This window comes from Doryrhamphus excisus, chromosome 5 (genome assembly GCF_030265055.1).
Source record: "Doryrhamphus excisus isolate RoL2022-K1 chromosome 5, RoL_Dexc_1.0, whole genome shotgun sequence".
NCBI lineage: Eukaryota > Metazoa > Chordata > Actinopteri > Syngnathiformes > Syngnathidae > Doryrhamphus > Doryrhamphus excisus.
In genome coordinates, this window is record NC_080470.1 from 9,932,058 (window position 1) to 9,952,729 (window position 20,672).

At 41.7% G+C, this 20,672-nt stretch overlaps 1 protein-coding gene across 2 annotated transcripts in view; it reads left to right on the forward strand.

The window, feature by feature from the left end:
* Window positions 1-20,273, forward strand: part of cpamd8 (C3 and PZP like alpha-2-macroglobulin domain containing 8) — a 35,905-nt gene extending 15,632 nt beyond the window's left edge. Inside the window, exons 23-44 of one of the 2 annotated variants that reach the window (XM_058073627.1) lie at window positions 637-688; window positions 988-1,286; window positions 1,670-1,738; window positions 1,830-1,986; window positions 2,166-2,342; window positions 3,784-3,865; window positions 6,877-7,033; window positions 7,532-7,606; window positions 9,053-9,218; window positions 9,505-9,591; window positions 9,706-9,842; window positions 10,350-10,505; window positions 10,585-10,647; window positions 11,417-11,676; window positions 11,744-11,831; window positions 14,213-14,287; window positions 14,588-14,693; window positions 14,855-14,965; window positions 15,031-15,243; window positions 16,192-16,266; window positions 19,273-19,471; window positions 19,552-20,273. In XM_058073627.1, coding sequence (XP_057929610.1) covers window positions 637-688; window positions 988-1,286; window positions 1,670-1,738; window positions 1,830-1,986; window positions 2,166-2,342; window positions 3,784-3,865; window positions 6,877-7,033; window positions 7,532-7,606; window positions 9,053-9,218; window positions 9,505-9,591; window positions 9,706-9,842; window positions 10,350-10,505; window positions 10,585-10,647; window positions 11,417-11,676; window positions 11,744-11,831; window positions 14,213-14,287; window positions 14,588-14,693; window positions 14,855-14,965; window positions 15,031-15,243; window positions 16,192-16,266; window positions 19,273-19,471; window position 19,552 — 2,805 coding nt within the window. In that variant the 3' untranslated portion in view covers window positions 19,553-20,273. The remainder of the gene's footprint in view (window positions 1-636; window positions 689-987; window positions 1,287-1,669; window positions 1,739-1,829; window positions 1,987-2,165; window positions 2,343-3,783; window positions 3,866-6,876; window positions 7,034-7,531; window positions 7,607-9,052; window positions 9,219-9,504; window positions 9,592-9,705; window positions 9,843-10,349; window positions 10,506-10,584; window positions 10,648-11,416; window positions 11,677-11,743; window positions 11,832-14,212; window positions 14,288-14,587; window positions 14,694-14,854; window positions 14,966-15,030; window positions 15,244-16,191; window positions 16,267-19,272; window positions 19,472-19,551) is intronic. The other variant, XM_058073628.1, reaches the window with a different exon arrangement.
* The last annotated feature ends 399 nt before the right edge of the window (window positions 20,274-20,672 follow it).

The following is a 20,672-nucleotide window of genomic DNA, read 5'->3' on the forward strand; positions in this document are numbered from 1 at the left end:
AATGAATGTTGTATTTTAATGTATCTTTTACTCTGTTTACTTGTTTTTATTCAACTCCATTTTTCTGTAAAGTGTCTGAGTATTTTGAAAAGCATTATACAAATAAAATGTATTATTATTATTATTATTATTATTATTATTATTATTATATAAACATGAAATAACACCTCATAGTCACTTTTACACTCCTGTTATTCTTTGTTTACACCCCACTGCTCAACTCTAATACGCAGGCTATGGGATCACTACAGGGACACAAGAGACGCCCATCCTTTAACCATTAGCAGGCTAGTTGGCCTACAATGCATTTTTTGTATTCTAAATAGGGCTGTCAATCGATTAAAATATTTGATTGAGATTAATCCCACTTTGTTCACAGTTAACTCACAATTAATCACATTTAATCACACATAGAAATATGTTTTATGTATAATAAATGGGGTAAATCTCTCTGTAAAAAACGATTTGATGTGCATTTCATGCCTATAACTTTGGACCAGACTTGACTTGCCTTATATTTACTTGTGTGGTAGGGTTAAAGACCTGAGACTACCACCTCTGGAATATACTGTAGTATTAGATGAGACACAAAATCACTCGTTTTTCTGTGTTCTCATTTCCTCCCCTTCCTTGCAGCCAGAAGGTCTGCCCAGAGAATATACCTATAGTGTCTTCTTCTGTCCCAATGGTAAGTGAGGACATACATTGATGTGCAGTATTGGATGTTTATTCAGTCAGTGATGAACCTATTTCAATAATAGGTTCAATAAAGGGTGGAAATGCTGAGAAACAAGCATGGTGATACTGTATGTTATGTTCAAATGATTTAATGCATGAATGAAAATGAAATTAATTGTAATTTTTCACTGTGACACTGTGAAGTGTTATGCCATTTTAGAGAAACATGATAATTGACCACCATATTAGAAAGTACCATGGTCATGTGATAGACTTTACAAAACCTGAGAATGTTATTAATATCATCAGAGAGAATCCACATCTCAACCCCCAACAAGTACGAGTACCAGTACGTGAAGAAGCCAGCCAAGATGAACCATTTCCAGGTGGCCGTGAAGACGCACAACGATGCCCATTTTGCCCTCTCCCCCACACCCCACGACAGCGCAGAGATGATTGAGATTGTACTCGGGGGAAGGCAGAACTCCCGCTCCTGGATCTCCTTGGGCAAGATGGGCGAGGCACTCGTCAGCGTCCCCACACCAGGCATCCTCTCCTGGGACGAGTTTCGCAGCTTCTGGATCAGTTGGAAAGGAAGTCTGGTGCAGGTAGATGTTTGATCCTCTCCGGAATATAAACCAGGTTGATTTTGATAGTCTTGAGAAATGTTTAATGTGTACCCCTCCCCTGTTGAGATGGGCTTGGTGAATAAATATCCTGCACTAGCAAGACCAACAAATTGGGCTTCAGATTATGAGACACCACAGGAAACCAAGTGAGAAAGGCCAAGCAGTTCACAGGAGGCCTGGCGCCACGTTTACAGGCGGGTCCTCTCGTAAGGTCACGCTTTACCATCTGATGTCATCCAGGGCCTTTTGCTTTGGTTGCCATTCATTGGCTGGCACGCTGATGCGTTCACTGCACACTGTCCACCAAGGGCATCACAATATATTCCAATCATTATTTCTTTTCTACTTTATTCTATTCTCAGGTGGGCCATGGTTTATATCCGTCCAATGCATCAGTAATCCTTCAGTGGTCTGGCACAACCCCTTCACAGGTGTGACTTTCAAAAACCAAAAGATTACCACCTGTCGACATTTTTCCTGAAGATAATTCGAATAATTGTGTTTTTTTTTTTCCTCAACAAGATTCGACACATAGGCTTCTCCACGGGCTGGGGCTCGGTTGGAGAGTTTAAAATCTGGAGAAAAGAAGACTCGGATGAGAACCACAATGAAGCTTTCACTCTGGGGGTCCCACACAACATGGTGCCTGGGTCTGAGAGGGCCAATGCATTCATGATTGGTAAGTCTTACAGTGTTGCACAAAAGCCACCATTTTTTATGGCTATTCAAAGGACCTTATTTCCCTTGCGCCAGACTGTGCTGCTTACGAAATTTACGCCTGTGCCTGGTCTACAAAATTAGAGCCCATTGTATCCAAATCCTTAAGTCATCTGAACGATTGTGTCACCCATGTTTTAGGGGATGTCATGGGACCAACGCTGAATAATCTGGACAAGCTGCTGCGACTGCCGTTCGGGTGTGGGGAGCAGAACATGATCCACTTTGCACCCAACGTTTTTGTGCTCAAATACCTCCAGAAGACCCGACAGCTCAGCCTGGAGGTGGAGAATGAGGCCATAGATTACCTGTTGCAAGGTACATTTCTGTTTACACACTGGACCTTTGCATTAGGTCTATTGTTGCATCATTTGTGTAAAAAAATCAAAATGTAAGAATTAGCCAACGGGACTGCAGATGCCTCCTGCCTATCCATGAGGATTTCCCACTGACCTCCCACCGGTTAGTTGTAGCAGCTGTTAAAACTTCACAGTTCTCAGAAAGCGCCTCTCAACAACTCAATTCCCTTGTTGGCCCACTGTGCAAAAAGAGCAAAAGGAAGGAAAGTAGAATCAGGAACTTCGGTGGAAACTTTGACCTTGTTGGCAATGAATACTCTGGATTACAGGAATGATGCGTTGAAGGGGTTGCAGGTCATTTCCAACAAACTCACATAAGCTAATCTAACCTTCAAAGTTGAACACTCCAATTATTCATTCATTCATTCATTCACATAATGACAACAACAACTAGCCACTGACCCACACACCCCATTGGGGCACTCCAGTGTCAGTAACATCATGGGCATCTAGCGACCTGAAGTCTGAAAAAGTGACTTCTAATAGCAGAAGCCATTAAATAACAACAAAAAGAAATTAATCCATATAAAGCTTAAAGGAAAACTGCACTTTTTTCATTTTGGCCATCATCCACAATCCTTATGTGAAACATGACCACATATGTCTCTCTTTTCTGTGTGTTCTAAAGATATAAAAACAGCTAAAATTAGCTAGCTCATTACTGCACGTAATGGTACATTACCTATGGCATGTAGAAAGCACACCATTAAAACACCTCCTAAAATCCACCAACAAGGTTTTACGGTTTTATAAGTGTACATGCTGTAACCATATAGTAACTGGTACACTCATGATAACATTTAATACATACAATTTTGATGTATTTTGCTCCATTTATTCATTACCAAAAAATGTTTCCTGGGCGCATTGATTTCACATACGATATGGTTTCCTCCCACATTCTAAAAACATGCTAGGTTAATTGGCGACTCCAAATTGTCCATAGGTATGAATGTGAGTGTGAATGGTTGTTTTTCTATATGTGCCCTGTAATTGGATGGCGACCAGTCCAGGGTGTACAGCTGGGATAGGCTCCAGCACACCCGCAACCCTTGTGAGGATAACCGGTAGAAAATGAATGAATGAATAATAACAATGTCACTGTAGCTTGGTTAATAACTTTATTTGTAAATTGAGCATTGTCTGCACTTTTTGTTTTGCACTTTTTTTGGGGAGAGAAGTCTTTTTATCTGCTTTTTTATCTTTAGAAAAGCGAAAGACATGTGTTCACGTCTCACAGAAGGATTGTTGATGATGGTCAACATTTTTGAAAAAGCAGTTTTCCATTAAAACCACACCACTGTGCTAAGTGACTGCATATGGTGACGCTGGACTTAGAATACTTCACATAACTTCATCACATGACTTTACTACAATATTTCCTCTTTACTCACATCCAGGTTACCAGAGACAACTGACCTACAAACGTCAGGATGGATCCTACAGCGCTTTTGGAGAAAGGGACTCCTCTGGCAGCATGTGGTAAGTCGCTGGAGGAACTCTTTGCAGACAATCTGTGCTTAGCTGAGTCCACATTATTCTTGGGACACAAACAATATAAGTTTCATCAGCTTCTCGGCACACGAACAGTGTTGAGCTCCCAGTGCGGTGTTTACAGTCGGTGGGGTCAGGCACACAGAGAACCATCTCATAATATTTATACAAATGACATCAATGTTCTCGTTCTCAATGGGAGGGAGGGGCCCATGGACGGCGCATACCTCCAGAGGATTTATAGGGCATGGTGGGTATCATGATATATAATAGAGCCAAAGTTGTAAAACAGCAAGCTACATAAACAACCGAGAATCATAAACAAACTGCATAATTGGTTCCTGGAGGTAGGCAAAGTTGTCAAGATTTATTTGCACTTAAGCGGTATCCATGACACACGGCGGCCCCATGCTGCTCCAGCCTCCTCTTTGGAGACAGAGTTTTAAGCTGTCTGGAGCCACTTCACCAAATGCCACTTTCCAGGCCCACAATATGTTGTAGACAAATGACTCACAACCAGGATATAGATTCCATGGACAGCTTGACCTCTTCCCCTGATGACTGAAGGGCTGTAACAAGCAACATTTTTTTTCTGGACTCCCAAGTGTGGGGTTGTGGGCATAACACAGATGTTTCACCTACAGGTAACCTTTTATTATGCCGGATGAATCCATCAACATGTGCCCTGCATACAAGAAATTTAAGTTGTAGTCCAGCAGGAAAACTTTGTGTTTTTACGGCCTGTTTGGAAGCACATGCAACATGCTAATATTCAGTACTAATATTCAGTACTACAGTACTAATATTCTACAGCTGGTAAACATGGAACTGGGTGGTACAAATCAATATGTAAATGAAAAGAATGTTTATGGAGTGTACACGAAAATAAAGTTATTATTCTTTGAGTTTTGAGAAATATTTTGTAAACTGTAGGTCAAAAGGTTTGTATTTAAGACATTATTAGATTAGAAATTATGTTAGTTTTTTTTTTCTAAAAAATATGTAACTTTTCCCTAAAATACACAACTGATTTAAAAAAAAAAAATCTGGAAAATATATTTTTTTCCCCTTGTGAATACCTATTATTTTACTTAAAATATAAATATAGACTTTTGGACGATTTTACGACTTCTCAAAAACAATTTTCTTAAAAGTATACATCCATCCATGTATTTTCTATTCCGCTTATCCTCATTAGGGTCCCATGTATGCTGGAGCCTATCCCGCAGGGTACACCCGGGACAGGTCGCCAGCCAATTGCAAAAGTATACAACTTTTTCTAAAAATATGATAGGTACTTTATTGATGAGAAATTCACAAAAATTTTAAGTTTAAAATCCAAAAGTCAAAAATAGACAACTTAAATCTACAGCTGTGCACGGTGGAAGAGTGGTTAGTACGTAGGGCCACACAGCTAGGAGACCCGGATTCCCCGCTCAGGCTGGGATGTTTGCATGTTCTCCCCGTGCATGTGTGGGTTTTCTCTGGGTACTCCGGTTTCCTCCCACATTCCAAAAACATGCTAGGTTAATTGGTGACTCCAAATTGTCCATAGGTATGAATGTGAGTGTGAATGGTTGTTTGTTTATATGTGCCCTGTGATTGGCTGGCGACCAGTCCAGGGTGTACCCCGCCTCTCGCCCGAAGTTAGCTGGGATAGGCTCTAGCATGCCCGCGACCCTATATAAAATGGACGGATGGATGGAAATCTACAGCTGTATTCTAGTATGATTAACATTCTTGAAAATTCAGATCCCTTTTTCTCATATTCTCAACTTTTTTCCCTCAAAATTATACTACTTTTTCCTCAAAAAACACAACTGATTTCTTTAAAATATACAGTGCAACTTTATTTTCCTAAGATAACTCTTTTTTTCCAAGATATATACCTTATTCACAATAATATACAGTACAGCTTTAGTACTGTAATTGAAGACTTGTCCTTTATATGATGGAAATTGTCAGCTAAATTATCATCTAAAAGTGTACGGTAGATGTGAACTGTATAACCTGATCCACTTGCTACCGTTAATATAAATATGTTTTTATTTTTAATTAAAGTCTTCTAAGTGGTGGGATATACTTGGAGGAAAAGTAGCTTTTCCCAGGTCCAGATCATAACATTCCATCACTGAGGCTCTTCAATCTGGATTCTTATCTCGGACAACTCCCATGTGTTTGTCTTCAAAAACCCTTCATATTTACGCTTTGAAGTGTGCAATTGGCCATGTCTGACCCAGGGCGGGGCATTGGATGCAAAAAGTGAGAAAACAGGCAAACTATGAGCAGATTACTTTGTAGCCAAAACACAGAGAGCAATCAAATTTATGCTTCCTCGAACCCTCCCTGAGGGTAAAAGAGTAGAAACCTGTGACATCCTTAATAAGTACAAACTTTAACAGATTTGTGGCTTCATCCCTTCTTCAATCCAACTTTCAATTGGGTAAAATTGTGATGTATTATTCCAGTTTATGAACACAGGGAGAGGCCTTCTGGATCCTGAGCCTACACTTGAATTTGTTTATGTCTGCATCTCTATCTTTGTGTCTTGTTATGACCACCATTGTGCCATATCATACTAGTCACATGGGAACCAGATTTGGTGATGTAGTATTTCCGCTACATGGCTTAAAATTCTAATGGGAGCCTTGTTTAATTATAATGTTATGCTATTTTGTCTTTATTATTAAAAACTAACTTCAGCCACAAATTTGAGTTTTTTTTTTTTTTACATGTCCGACTGGGCATGTCTTTCTGAAGACATCTTGACAGATTGAAAGAGTGTGACTAGTTGGACTAACTTCACACTCAGCGTGAAAAAAATGTTTGCCTTCAAGTCCTTGAAGCTTGACAGTTCAGCATTTTTGCAGAATTTGCCAGCACATGTTTTTAAAGTATCTTTGATACCTCTCCTCCCCTTCCCAACCCCTTTTCACCTCCCTCACCTCATCACCCTCCTCCAAAACCTCCCTCCCGCTCTCCATCTGCACTTTGTCCAGGTTGACAGCGTTTGTACTGAAGTCCTTCGCTCAATCTCGAGGTTTCATCTTCATTGACCCCGAGGAGCTCCGCGCAGCCAAATCCTGGCTCATCAAGCATCAGCGAAATGATGGCTCCTTCCCAGCCATGGGGCGGATCCTCAACAAAGACCTACAGGTAGATGGATGACTGTGTGGACAAGGTTCATTGAGTTCTTGCAATTACAAAGCACGGAGACACAGGAAAGGCACATTTTTAAGTCTTAAATTATTTGGGGAGATGTCAGGAAAGCTATTTGTCATCAGCTATAAGTCAAGCTTGGGTTTTCTTTGACTGAAATGGCAAATTTGAATTTCAAAATTTGAAAGGTCAAAGGAAACATTTAAGCATGTGTGCACACTGGAAGGTTCCATCTAGTGGAAATTACTACATGGCCATTATTGTCTGAATAGCTGGCAACACAAGATAATTGTGTTTGGTGTCTGCAAGCACTGTAATGTTTGAGGCTGCATGAGTGCTACTAGCATCGGGGAGCTGCGATTCTGGGGAAACATGAATTCCATGTACTGTGACATTGTTTGTGCCTCATTCAATTTTGCTTTCAGATGACTGGAAAACATTCCTGCAACTGTGTTCATTTCAATTAAAGAATGAAATGTTTTTGTCCGTTCACAGGGTGGGATCCATGGGAAGATCTCCTTGACGGCTTATGTGGTGGCAGCACTCCTGGAAACGGGGATAACAACAGATGTAAGTAATCCAACAAAACAATGTGTCTGCTCCATTACAGGAACACATCATTCCCCCTGTTTCCTACATGAGATGAAGTGGTGATTTAATAGGTTTCATTTCACTTCATGGATTTTTTTTGTGCCGCCCTGCCAGCTGTGGCAGCATATTACAGGATTCCTGATAGCTGCAGGGAAGGATGTGGATCTGGCAGACCGCCCGCTCATATTTGTTATGCCTCATGCGGAGCCCGCAAATCTGATCACGGTTTTTCATGGCATCAAAACATTTTTGGCTGATTGGCAGAGACGTTTAGGTCCCTTGAAGATTACACATGAGGGAGTTACATTCCTTCTCCATTTTCATTGATATGCTTTTAGTCTCTCATCAATGTTGTACATTAACTTTTGCACCATTTGCCATGATGCATACAACACAGTTATTTTCCACAAGTTAAATCACAGGAAAATGAGATGGTCATGGTTTTATTTATTTCAGACAAGTTGCATTAAAGTCCAGGGTGTACCCTGTCTTTCGCACAAAGTCAGCTGGGATAGGCTCCAGCATACCCCGGCGACCCTACTGAGGATAAGTGGCATAGAAAATAGATTGATGGCTGGATGGATAATTCAACATGTCCGAAAGGAGCAGGAAGAAGCAGAGCTTATTTGTGTTTCATTGGACTTGGCTGATGGCAGCACGGCGGTCGAGTGGTTAGCATGCAGACCTCACAGCTAGGAGGACCAATTGTTCGATTCCACCCTCGGCCATCTCTGTGTGGAGTTTGCATGTTCTCCCCGTACGTGCATTGGTTTTCTCCGGGTACTCCGGTTTCCTCCCACATTCCAAAAAACATGCTAGGTTAATAATTAATTGGCGACGCCAAATTGTCCATAGTGTGAATGGTTGTTTGTCTATATGTGCCCTGTGATTGGATGGCGACCAGTCCAGGGTGTACCCCGCCTCTCGCCCGAAGACCGCTGGGATAGGCTCCAGCACCCCCGCGACTCGTGAGGAAAAAGCGGTAGAAAATGAATGAATTAATGAATGGACTTGGCTGCACTATGAAAGAAACTTCTGTTGACACATATCTCGGCCCTTGCTGTATATCCATATATTCATTAATTCATTTTCTACCGCTTATCAAATGACATCAAAGCAAACACCAAAAGCTCCATCCCCCTTCCAATTTCACTTAATGAAAAGACGACTGGTGTGTTTTGCAATGAGCCGCTATGGGGTCCTGTCATCTCTTGGATTAGAGGGAAGGTCACATCTGCGTGAGATGAAAGTGAACTTTTAACTTTCATTTGCTGCACCCAAACAGAAGATGTGAGTGTGTCGGTAGAAAATGTAGCGCTGGCACACCCAGGTCTATGTTATATACCTAGCTATAAGTCATTTTGATTGTTGCGCTTATATCTCGTCATGCATCAAATACAGGTATGTTGTCTTTGTCTGGTTCAGGAAGAGAAGGTGGCAGTGGTCAGAGCCAAGGATTTCCTGGAGACTAACATCTACTCTGCTGACGACCCTTACACTACAGCCCTGTCCGCCTATGCCTTGGCTCTACTGCGCAGCGCTAACGCACCCCTTGCCCTACGCCGCCTCAACCACATGGCCATTACACAAGGTACAGCCACTTGGGAACATGAGATAAACTAACTAGATAATAGCTGGAAAGTGTATGATTACTTTCCAATGCATTCTGACATAATGCAGTCAGAGCTTACATGTTGCCCTGAAATATAACTATAAATAGGATTCAACGTATTGGCATGTAGCAAGTTCCAATAATTATTTTAATTATAACATATAATTTTAAATCGCTAACTTTGCGTAATCAAACAATTGCAGCAAGATGCAAATGATTGACCTTCCACCTCTTTGTATGACCTTCCACCTCTTTGTATGTTTAGATGGGCTCACCCACTGGAGCTTGACAGGTAGCACAATGACAGAGGAAGACACTTTCATGGGTTTCAGCGATGGCCTCTCCCAGTCAGGTATAGCATCTATTAGTGGTTCCACAGCTCTTTAGATGTACTAATCAACCACAATGTTATTTCTTATCACATCTACTCAGAGAGTCCTTTTAATTGGTGAGTGTTTGTTCTCAGTGGTGTCAGCAGAGGTGGAGATGACAGCTTATGGACTTCTCACCTACACCCTCCTCGGGGACGTGGCTTCAGCCCTGCCTGTGGTCAAATGGCTCTCCCAGCAGCGGAACGCTCTAGGCGGTTTCTCTTCTACACAGGTAGCCCTCGAACCTGTTTTCAGTAGGAGACAATAGAATAGAATAATGCTTTATTAGTTTAGTTTTACAGCAGCAAGTGGACAGTAGCAGCACTGCTACTACACAGGGAGAACATATAAACTCCACACAGAGATGCCCGAGCAGGGAATCGAACCCAGGTCTCCTAGTTTTATAGCCACTCAGGCACCATGCAGCCACCAATGTTCTTATAGGAAATAATATATTGTATATTTGCTGCAGGCTCATCGTAAAACCTTTTATGAAATGTAAAGGTGATGTTTTAAGTAACTGTCACGCAAGTGTAAAAAGAAGTTGACCACAGAAAAAGCAATTCATACTGTACTTGTTAGTCCTTTGGATGCTCACTGATCTGAAGTCTCATGACTTGTCCTTTTTAAGGTGAATTTAGTTTGACCTGTGTAGGATATGTCTGTGGATCTATGCTGTTTGTGTGTTTAGTATACAGTAAGATTGATCTAACCTATAAACTTTAAATCCTTCTGCTAGGATACGTGTGTCGCCCTGCAAGCGTTGTCCGAGTACGCTATTCTATCCTATGTTGGGGGGGTCAACCTCACCATCTCATTGGCCTCTACGAACCTGGACTTTCAGGAGACCTTTGAACTCAACAAGGACAACCAGAAACTCCTTCAGTCTGCCAAGGTAGGGTGCCCCTAGTGGCGGTACGCTGCACTGCATCCTCAGATCTCTCACTTATCCTTCTCTTTATTTTTTTGGTCAGATTCCTAGCATTCCCACGGGGCTTTTTGTGAGCGCCAAAGGAGAGGGCTGCTGCCTCATGCAGGTAATGAAGTGTGACACTCACAAGTGCACAAACACAGTTGGATCATTACGAAAAAGACAAAAAAAAAAGTCGACGCTTACCTCATCGACACACAGGAAGAATGAGTTGGCAGCAGAGTGCTTCTTGTTGCTGTTACGATGTAAATTGGAGCGATCTGGTAGAGTTTAGGGTAATGTTCTCATTTTTTAATGTCACCAATATTCCTGCACTTTCCAGGACAGGATGCTGATTACTTCCTGTCTTGTCATAAATAAACAAAAACCTTTTTCACAAGTCTTTTTTTCTTCTCTACTTTATAAGAATCTCTCCTCACCTCTTCACTCGAGATTAAGTGTTTGGCAAAATCAAACATGCTTATTGTTTGTACATGTGCAGCCGATAATGCCGTCCAACCTGTACCCCTGGAACGTATTACTTTCTACAGACCTCTCTAGTTTCTGTTTTCCGCTTCCATCAACACAGTGCTTGGGGCAGCAGCACCTGGGTTCGAATAACACACAAGAGCATGGAAATCAAACCAATGCCTGTGTGTGTGTTTATAAACAATCTGTGTATGATGAGTGTGCATCCTATGAGTCAGGATTTTCTGTTTTCTGTTACTTTATGTGTAAAAATACTGGGACACATGGCTATAGCATGTTAAAAACTAATGATGTAGCATTTTCTTTCACAACTACTACATATTGGCTTTCAGACTTAATCGTATATATAAGTAGACAATGTGAATTTAACCACAGTATAATTGCTCAATCTTCTCTCCTTTGTCTAGGTTGATGTTTCCTACAACGTACCCGACCCAGTATCGAAGCCGGCTTTCCAGCTCAAGGTGGACCTCAAAGAGCCTCTCCATGGACGCCATCTACAGCCACCTCTGTCCACCTCCTCCCGTTATCCCACCTCACGCTCCCGGAGCCGCGCTGACAACCGCTCTGAGCTCAACCGCAAGCGTCGGGCGCCTATCGACGACGACGACCCCGCTGCTCACCAGGACAAAATGGACTTTCACATCTCCTTAGAAGTTTGCGCCAGGTTAGAATACAACTTGGGCTGCACAACATCTTGTCCTATCCTATACTGACCTCACCTCTCTGCTCAGGTGGCTTCATTCAGGCTCCTCCAATATGGCTGTCATCGAGGTCCCCATGATCTCCGGTTTCAGAGCAGATGTTGAAAGTCTCGAGAGGGTGCGTAGAATAACACATATTCACATTATCTTTATAGATTGTGCTGAATATGATTTACTGTTAGTCCTAGTCCCTAGTGACTCACAGATGGACACCAGTTAAGTACATCAGGTAGGAAAAGGCAGATGCGTTCACATCTGGAGGCCATTTGACAAGCATGTTCTGCTTTCTTTGCTAACCTCAGGCTTACATGTGCATACCTCGCTGGAACGAGCCATGCATTTAATAGTCTACTTTATGCAGTTGTCGTTTAACTGCCACAGAGTAGTCTGTGTTTACACTTGCAGTTCAGTACTCGGTGCCTCGTGTTCATAGTGGCTGCCTGGTCAAAAACAGGTTGTTGTGTCCAGGTTGTTAACAGGTTATGCGAAAAATCACACAATTATTATTTAATTGAATCCTGGAATCAGTCTGTGTTTTGTTTGGAATTTAGATCGTACTACAAAACTCACATGTCAGAGATGCATGCTGTTTGTTGGCCGGCGATGATTTTATGCAAAATTTAATGTAAAGATTTTGCAATTTTATAAACATGAGCCATTATTTTATTCACAAAACATTTAAACACAACATAACACATAAAAATGTAGAGATACCACAGTTTTTGCAGGTTTAATGGGAGTGGAGACTTGTCCCACTTTGTCCTTGAATGCACCGTCTAACCTTTTTCCCCACACTGTACAAGACTACTATACTGTATTTTCCTCATTTTTCCTTTCATCTCATATTTAAAATATTATAGCTGTCCTTGGCTATTCCTACGGTGACTAGCGGCTCCTATATGTATGTATAGTATATGTGTGTGTATATATATGTATATATGTGGAAACGTTCAATACAGTGGTTACGGCTCAGTAGGTATGTGTATCAAACAATATGTTACACAGTGGCACACTTTGGGTCTAATTAATTCCTTTCTGACAGCTCTTACATTGGAGCTTGCGGGTGTATCTATGATGTGTCCATTTCCAGTGAGTGTGTCTGGGTCAGTGTATTGACTAGCAATGCTGATATATACTCTTCATTACTGTAATGTTTCAGTACAGGCTTCCACCTAAAAGAGGCTCCTTTCGGACTTGCTGGGATGTTACACACACACGCACACACACACACACACACACGTATGCATGCATGCCAATGAATACTAGTGGATTTGTGTCAGTTCACATTGACTTGACATGTAGTGGCTAATAAGCTCACTTTACACCCTTGCTGCCCTCCCTCTGAGTTTTATAGCTGCCTGCCCGGCTGCCACTTACTTGCATTCCTCAATTTATGGTGGCAAGCATGGCCTCCTCACTCACGTCTAGCTTACCTTTATGGATGCTCAATGATTAGTTTTGCTCCGAGCAACCAGTATTGTTGGTTTAAAACCCAGACACATCATATAGACATGCAATATTTTTCTTAACATAGACCAATTGTATATAGTGTGTGTGTGTGTGTGTGCTTGCATGTGTGTATGTGTCTTGGTGGTGGCGCCAGCGCAGGCTGAGCACCTCATAAACCCCCACTGTCCGAAGGCTGCTGCCCACCTTTTGATTGACTGAAAAATCACCCTGTGGGGGTAAAATTAGCTCTGCAAGCTCACTTTGTTTCACTCAGATGTGCTACAAACAACTATATTGTCATGGATGTGTGCACATTGTGTTCAGCATTCCAGGAAGTAGCTAGAAAGTAGGTGATGAATTTACATATTACTATATAGTCTCGATTGGTGGCCATTTTATTGTGTGCATGTGGTTCACATTCCAGTGGTTGCCCACCAAGCAGATGTGCCATGGATGTCCTGTGGACTTGTATTATTGTGGGCAACATTATGGGCATGTTAAAGGGTTTATAAAGAGGAACATTACCCCATGACATGGTGAAAGCGTTCATTCATTCATTCATTTTCTACTGCTTATCTTCACGAGGGTCGCGGGGGTGCTGGAGAAAACCCACGCATGCACATGTGGACGAGTGGTTCGTGCGCAGGCCTCATAGTTAAGAGACCCAAGTCGATTCCGCCCATCTCTGTGAGGAGTTTGCATGTCCTCCTTGTGCATGCATTGGTTTTCTCCGAGTACTCCGGTTTCCTCCCACATTCCAAAAACATGCTAGGTTAATTGGCGACTCCAAATTTTCCATAGGTATGAATGTGAGTGTGAATGGTTGTTTGTCTATATGTGCCCTGTGATTGGCTGGCGACCAGTCCAGGGTGTACCCCGCCTCTCGCCCGAAGGCAGCTGGGATAGGCTCCAGCGCCTCCTCGACCCTCGTGAGGATAAGCGGTAGAAAATGAATGAATGAATGAACTATTTCAAAGCACAGATACTGTAGTCAGTTCCAAGCCACCTGGTTTAAGCTGCATGATCAGTTCTTTGTGTGCCCTTCAACAGCTGCTGATGGACAAGCGTGTGGGTCTGAAGAGGTACGAGCTCAATGGCAGGAAGGTGTTGTTCTACTTTGATGAGGTAGGTTTTGTCCATTCCTTTCATGTACAGAATTCATATGTATTTCAACCTCTTGGTCCATTAGGTCATCCTTTAATATGAATTCTCCTTTTTACCAAAACAATTCTGTGCTTCCAAGGTGCATGACGTTATGGTTAGATGAGTGTGGTGTGGAAAACTTGTGGATGAAGACACTATAAAATTGTGTAGAAAGTCTTCCCATAAGCGTGGTAGCCCAAATACTTATCTTTAAAGTATATACAGGGAATAATGTATTTGTTTGTCCGGTCCTTTTCTAAGACTGTTTTGGATGTTTGTCAGATCCCCAGCCTGTGTATGACATGTGTGGCCTTCCAAGCTGTCAGGGAATACATTGTGGGCAAGACAGCACCTGTTCCGGTCAAGATCTATGACTACTATGAACCAGGTGTGCCTCTTAATGCATATTTCAAGTACTGCTCTTTAAAGAGTTCCAAAGCATGAAACCCATCGGTCTGATTTATGAAGGAGCTTTTTTTCTTTTTTCCACAATGAATCCAGCTTTGGTGTTTTGGTGTGACGTCATTGTTTTGTGCCCTTGTTTTACAGCCTTCGAAGCCACGCGCTTCTACAACGTCAGCGAGAGCAGCACACTGGCACGGGAGCTGTGTGACGGACCCACTTGCAACGAGGTGGAGAGTTCCACCAATCACTGGACAGGTGAGACCTCACGATTCACATGATGTCCCTGCTGGCTTCAATCTCTTAAATGAGATCTCTAAAAGGTTTTGTGCAGGCCCACCAGTGCAACAATGTGTACGGCTGCTTGGAGGAGGAGCAGTTTGAACGATGCACATGCTACAGAGACTGCGGTTACGACGGGGAGCCGGTCTGTGGGTCCGACGGACAGGTCTACCAAAACCAGTGTCAGATGGAGGTGTTTTCCTGTAGGAACGGGACGCGCATCAAGCAGGTCCCTATGGCCCATTGTCCTCATAGTAAGAACTTTGTCATCACACATCACGACTGGCACAAAAATGTGATGAGACTACCACATATTTTAATTAATGTGTGAGTGTCTTGTGTTAAATTCCACACTTCAGTCCTTGCATTTTGCAGAATAGTCTTTCAGACAGGTAGCATCCCACCGCTGCTACAGCACTGATACTATTACAGCACTACCTCAAAAGACGGAACATTGTTAGGTCAACTTTGTCCATCCACTCTGAAAAAGGTGCTTTACCAGACAGTGACTCAATTTACGGCCATGCAAGTGTTCAAGTGTGTCTGTCCTCATTTATATGTACCATGAACAGCTGTTCAGATGTGGAGCTGTATTTGTTTTTTACTTTTTTAGGCTACAACACACACACACACACACAGAGTGCACCCCCCTTCACTCACTGTGTGCTGTGTTAGAGGGCTGCCTCCAAATGACAGAGTGCTTTTGTCCAAGCCTTTGAAATCCTCGTCACATTCCTTTCCGACGCGCAGCCCAACAACAAAGCAGCCTTCATGTTGCAGAGCCGATTGAGGGGAAAAAGGCATAAACAAAACTTTTGTTGAGAGAAACAAGTTCATTCTGTGCCAAATGTTTTATCTCCACTAGATTAATACAATAATAACATTCGTTGGCTAAAGCTCTGTGCTTGTGTTTGTTTGTATATGGTTATGTGTGCTAGGGTCATTAGCCCATTTGAGCAGGAGAAAGAGACAATCAGAGGCACTCATGACCCTCCATGCTCCCGCTTACCTCGTAGCCAGGCTATTTTTAGAACTATTTTAATGCCGCTTTCTATTTGGACTTAGTGAACCACTTTGCATTGCAGAGAAGTTAAACTTCTGGTTAGCACAGTAAATTACATGACAATGACTTGTGTTGTCTTGCACGCACTTATCACTTATTCGGTACTGTAAAAACAAAATGTGTGTGTTTGTATTTCCAGTGAAGACCAAGGGAGAGGACAAGCAGCCAACAGCGAGCCAGGAGACTGAGCAGCCCTCAGTGCCTCTACACACAGGTCATTTCACACACCTTCACCAACTGCTAGCTGAGGTAGTAGTGGTCTATATTTATGTTCTATAGAAGCAGTTTGCATCTGGGCAGGCTTTCTCTCTACAATAAAATATCCATTTTCTATACCGCTTATCCTCACGAGGGTCGCGGACATGCTGTTTTTGGAATGTGGGAGGAAACCGGAGTACCCGGAGAAAACCCTGTGAACATTCAAACTCCGCACAGAGATGCGCGAGGGTGGGTGCTGTGAGGCCTGCATGCTAACCACTCGGGGACCACTAGTGGACCTTTAAATTCATTCATTCATTTTCTACCGCTTATCTTCACGAGGGTTGCGGGGGTTGCTGGAGCCTATCCCAGCTGTCTTTGGGCGAGAGGCGGGGAACACCCTGGTTGACTGGTCGCCAGCCAATCACAGGGCACATATAGACAAACAACCATTCACACTCACATTCATACCTATGGACAATTTGGAGTCGCCAATTAACCTAGCATGTTTTTGGAATGTGGGAGGAAACCGGAGTACCCAGAGAAAACCCACACATGCATGGGGAGAACATGCAAACTCCACACAGAGATAGCCTAGGAGCCTAGGTCTCCTAGCTGTGATGTCTCCGTGCTAATCACTAGACCGCTGTGCAGCCCCGACCTTTAAATTGTCCTAACAATTTCCCCCTATATGGTACAACTAGCCAATACCGCTTATCACAATTATATTGGAAAATGTGCAGTTAATCCATGTGATTGGGATTGGTATCAGCCAATTTCATTCATTGGTATCGGAATCAGATGTATTAAAAAAAAACCCGGGAGCATCCCTAAATATAATATTTGTATTTAAAAACACTTTTTTTCATAGTTAGAGTTTGCATTAATGGTTAAGGATGTATTGATTACCCTATGTTATGTATGTATTATAAGTCTCAATTATGGGGTGTATTTCTGTACTTGCGTAACTCGCCCAGCGCTGCCTCTGTGTTTGCCGTCTTTCATCCATCACTCTCACGCCACTTGCAACTTCACTTTGAACGCCCTGTTTATATCAAAGTCCAGCAGTTGGAGTTCTTTTGTTAATCCTAGAACGATATCAAGCTCCAAATTCATTTTCTTTACTTGGTTTAGATAGATAGATAGATAGATAGATAGATAGATAGATAGATAGATAGATAGATAGATAGATAGATAGATAGATAGATAGATAGATAGATAGATAGATAGATAGATAGATAGATAGATAGATAGATAGATAGAAATGTTGTTGTTTTGCAACCCCGGAGGCGTGGCGAACGTTAAGCATACATACTGTATGTATTTAATACTGTTCTCTGATTGGTTTATCTCTACTGGCATATGTATTACGTCACTGGTTCGGCGGAAATTAACCTACCAGTCAAATGGTCCTCAATGGTTTGCAAGCTTACAAGTAGTAAAAGGAAGAAGGGATGAGACCAGTTAACAGAGGAGTGTGGACATGTACTTATGCGTGTGTGGGTGTGTGTGTGTGTATGTGTGCATTCTACACATTCCCCTGCCATCACATCATGTCTACAATCAGGGTGATAAATACATTGATAGGCGAGCCTGATAGTTGAGTTGATGAGCTGCCAGCTTCCAGGCCTCACACCTTTGGCTGCATGTTACACATTGCAGATGCTGGAGTGATAAGGTGAATTGCAACACGGCCTTCCTGTGTGAATGATGTGTGCAGGTGTGTGTGTAATGTGAGGGTTGCGTGCGCTGACTTGTTGTGCTCCCGGTCTCTCAGTCAAAGGTCTTCTCAGCAGAAATGTCAGTTCTTCATACTGCACAGGAATGTTGTTATCCACTGCAACAAACACATACAGTATATGTATCCACATCTGCACACATGTATTAATTATTAAGTGTAGTAGGAGAGGAAATCTTGTGCCAAGGAGCTCAAATCTTCTCCAGTGGAGGAAGTCAAATCTGTGGAATTAGCGTCCATGTGTGGACTTGTCTTATTAGTGCAGAATGACACACACATGACACACCTACACACAGGAATCAAAATGTCTCTTTATAAAGTTATCTTTTAAATCCTCCATTGTAAAATCTAACACCTCTTAGTGTCAAGTATGTCAGTTGCTTGGTCGCTTCTTTGTAATGCTTATGTAAAATCAGAATGTTGAAGTACTATCATTATGTAAAGACCATACCTGTACATTATAAGCAAAGAGGGCCCTCTAACGTCTGTGATGAAGTACTGCAGCCCAAGCACGCAATGATTTTGGGGGTTCTAACATGCACAAGTGACGTTTTATTAACACATTACAAGTCACAATTTTAAGACAAAGATTTACATTTTGCACTGTTGGATTTTAAAGAGGTTCTCAGTCGAGCTGGCTGCACGGTGACCTAGTTGTTAGCGCGCAGGCCACACAGCTAGGAGACCTGAGTTCAATTCCACCTTCGGGCATCTCTGTGTGGAGTTTGCATGTTCTCCCCATGCGTGGGTTTTCTCTGGGTACATTCCAAAAACATGCTAGGTTAATTGGCGACTCCAAATTGTCCACAGGTATGAATGTGAGTGTGAATGGTTGTTTGCCTAGTGCCCTGTGATTGGCTGGCGACCAGTCCAGGGTGTATTCCGCCTCTCGCCCAAAGACACCTGGGATAGGCTCCAGCACCTCCGTGACCCTCGTGAGGATAAGGTACAGAAAATGTGTTCCAAGGCTGTTCATCAGGTAATGCAAAAAACCCACAGCCTTTAAAAGCTTCTAAAAAGATTCTGAAGATTACGGAACAAAACCACATTTGGGTGGACGCCATCTATATATGGGGTGCTGTTTCCTTCAGTGGAACAATTGAGCTGTAGGTTGTGCAACAGCAACTGTCTATATGCAGATGTTGCAGGGGTCATGTTGATGTCATATTAATGGTGCCTAACTTTTTTTTTACACTTAAATGACAAAGAAAGACTTTAATAACGTTATTTTTTTTCTCATTATTCCCTGCTTCAAAATGTGTCTATATATTTTCTTTTTGTTAGCAGCTGAAGAAGAGCAGGGCTCAATGGCCGACGTATCCTATTACACCTACGACTACGACCCGGACTCAGAGCCTTTTCTCGCCAACGCGGATGCCCGGGACTCTTTTGACGTAACCCAAGCTGACCAAGATGCAGCACAGCACATCCTCCTGCCAGCAGAGACCCAAATCCCCACAGTGGACACAAGCCCTGAACGATGGTAACATTCACTCCCCCCACTCCCACCTTAAAAGTACTATGTCTCTTATTGGTACTCATTATGCTATATGTTGTCCACAGAATTGCCAGAGTGAAGCCATACTTCAAACGTCCACATTGTACATTAATTGTGAATATGAAAGTGAAGAGAGACTGTTGCGTGTGTGTGCGTGTGTGTGTGTGTGTGTGTGTGTGCTCTCCTCCCAAGCCAATAATAGGCACCATAGCATCATTATTCTTTATTCACTCTGCTGCCCGCATAATCACTAGAACCCAAAAGTAATAATCATGTATTTATGTTTGTAAGTACAGCTGACATTAAGCTAAAATATTGTGTTCTATTTTCTATCTGTGGTATTTATTTGTAGCTAGATGTCATAGCACCCTGTTACCCTACAGTCCATTGTTTTGGGTTTTATTAGCAAACTTTTAATAATACGGTTTTGTTTGATGGAAGACAAGTCATGCTTTACAGATACATAAGCTGAAATATTTTAGCAGACGTTGTTTAAAGGCACCAAAAAGTCCCTGGCGGACTTGTTGAACCCACACACTTTTCGCTTTGCCGGGTGAACTTGTACCTGACACAAAGTCGACAGTACTTCGCTCCATTCCTTTTGAGATTTGATTGTACAGTTCATAAGCTATTTTGTGTTTGTTGCATTTTGAGTCATGATCAAAAAAAAATTCAAGAAGAATGAAGTCTTTCAATTGCTGTAAATGTTCCAAATTGTGATGATATTGTAGCGACTTGTATTCATATCGGATATTGATGTTTTTAAATAAATGAATTAAAAAGTGTATACAGTCAAACTGCTTTTGCTGGTCATTTTCTTGCACCGATACACAACTAACTCAAATTGCATCATATAATATATATATATATATATACATATATATATATATAAATAAATAAATAAAAAAACAAAAAAAAAAATATATATATATATATATATTTATATATATATATATATATTTTTATATATATATTTATATATATATATATATTTATATATATATATATATATATTTTTTATATATATATATTTATATATATATATATATATTCTCTAATGCAATAAAAGTATGCACTCAGCATTTAGTCACAAAAAATCACTTTCCAATATATTGAGTGTTTCAAATTCAAATCTAATTTGTGACAAAAATGCAAAAAATATTATTAACTATAAATGTAAATTATG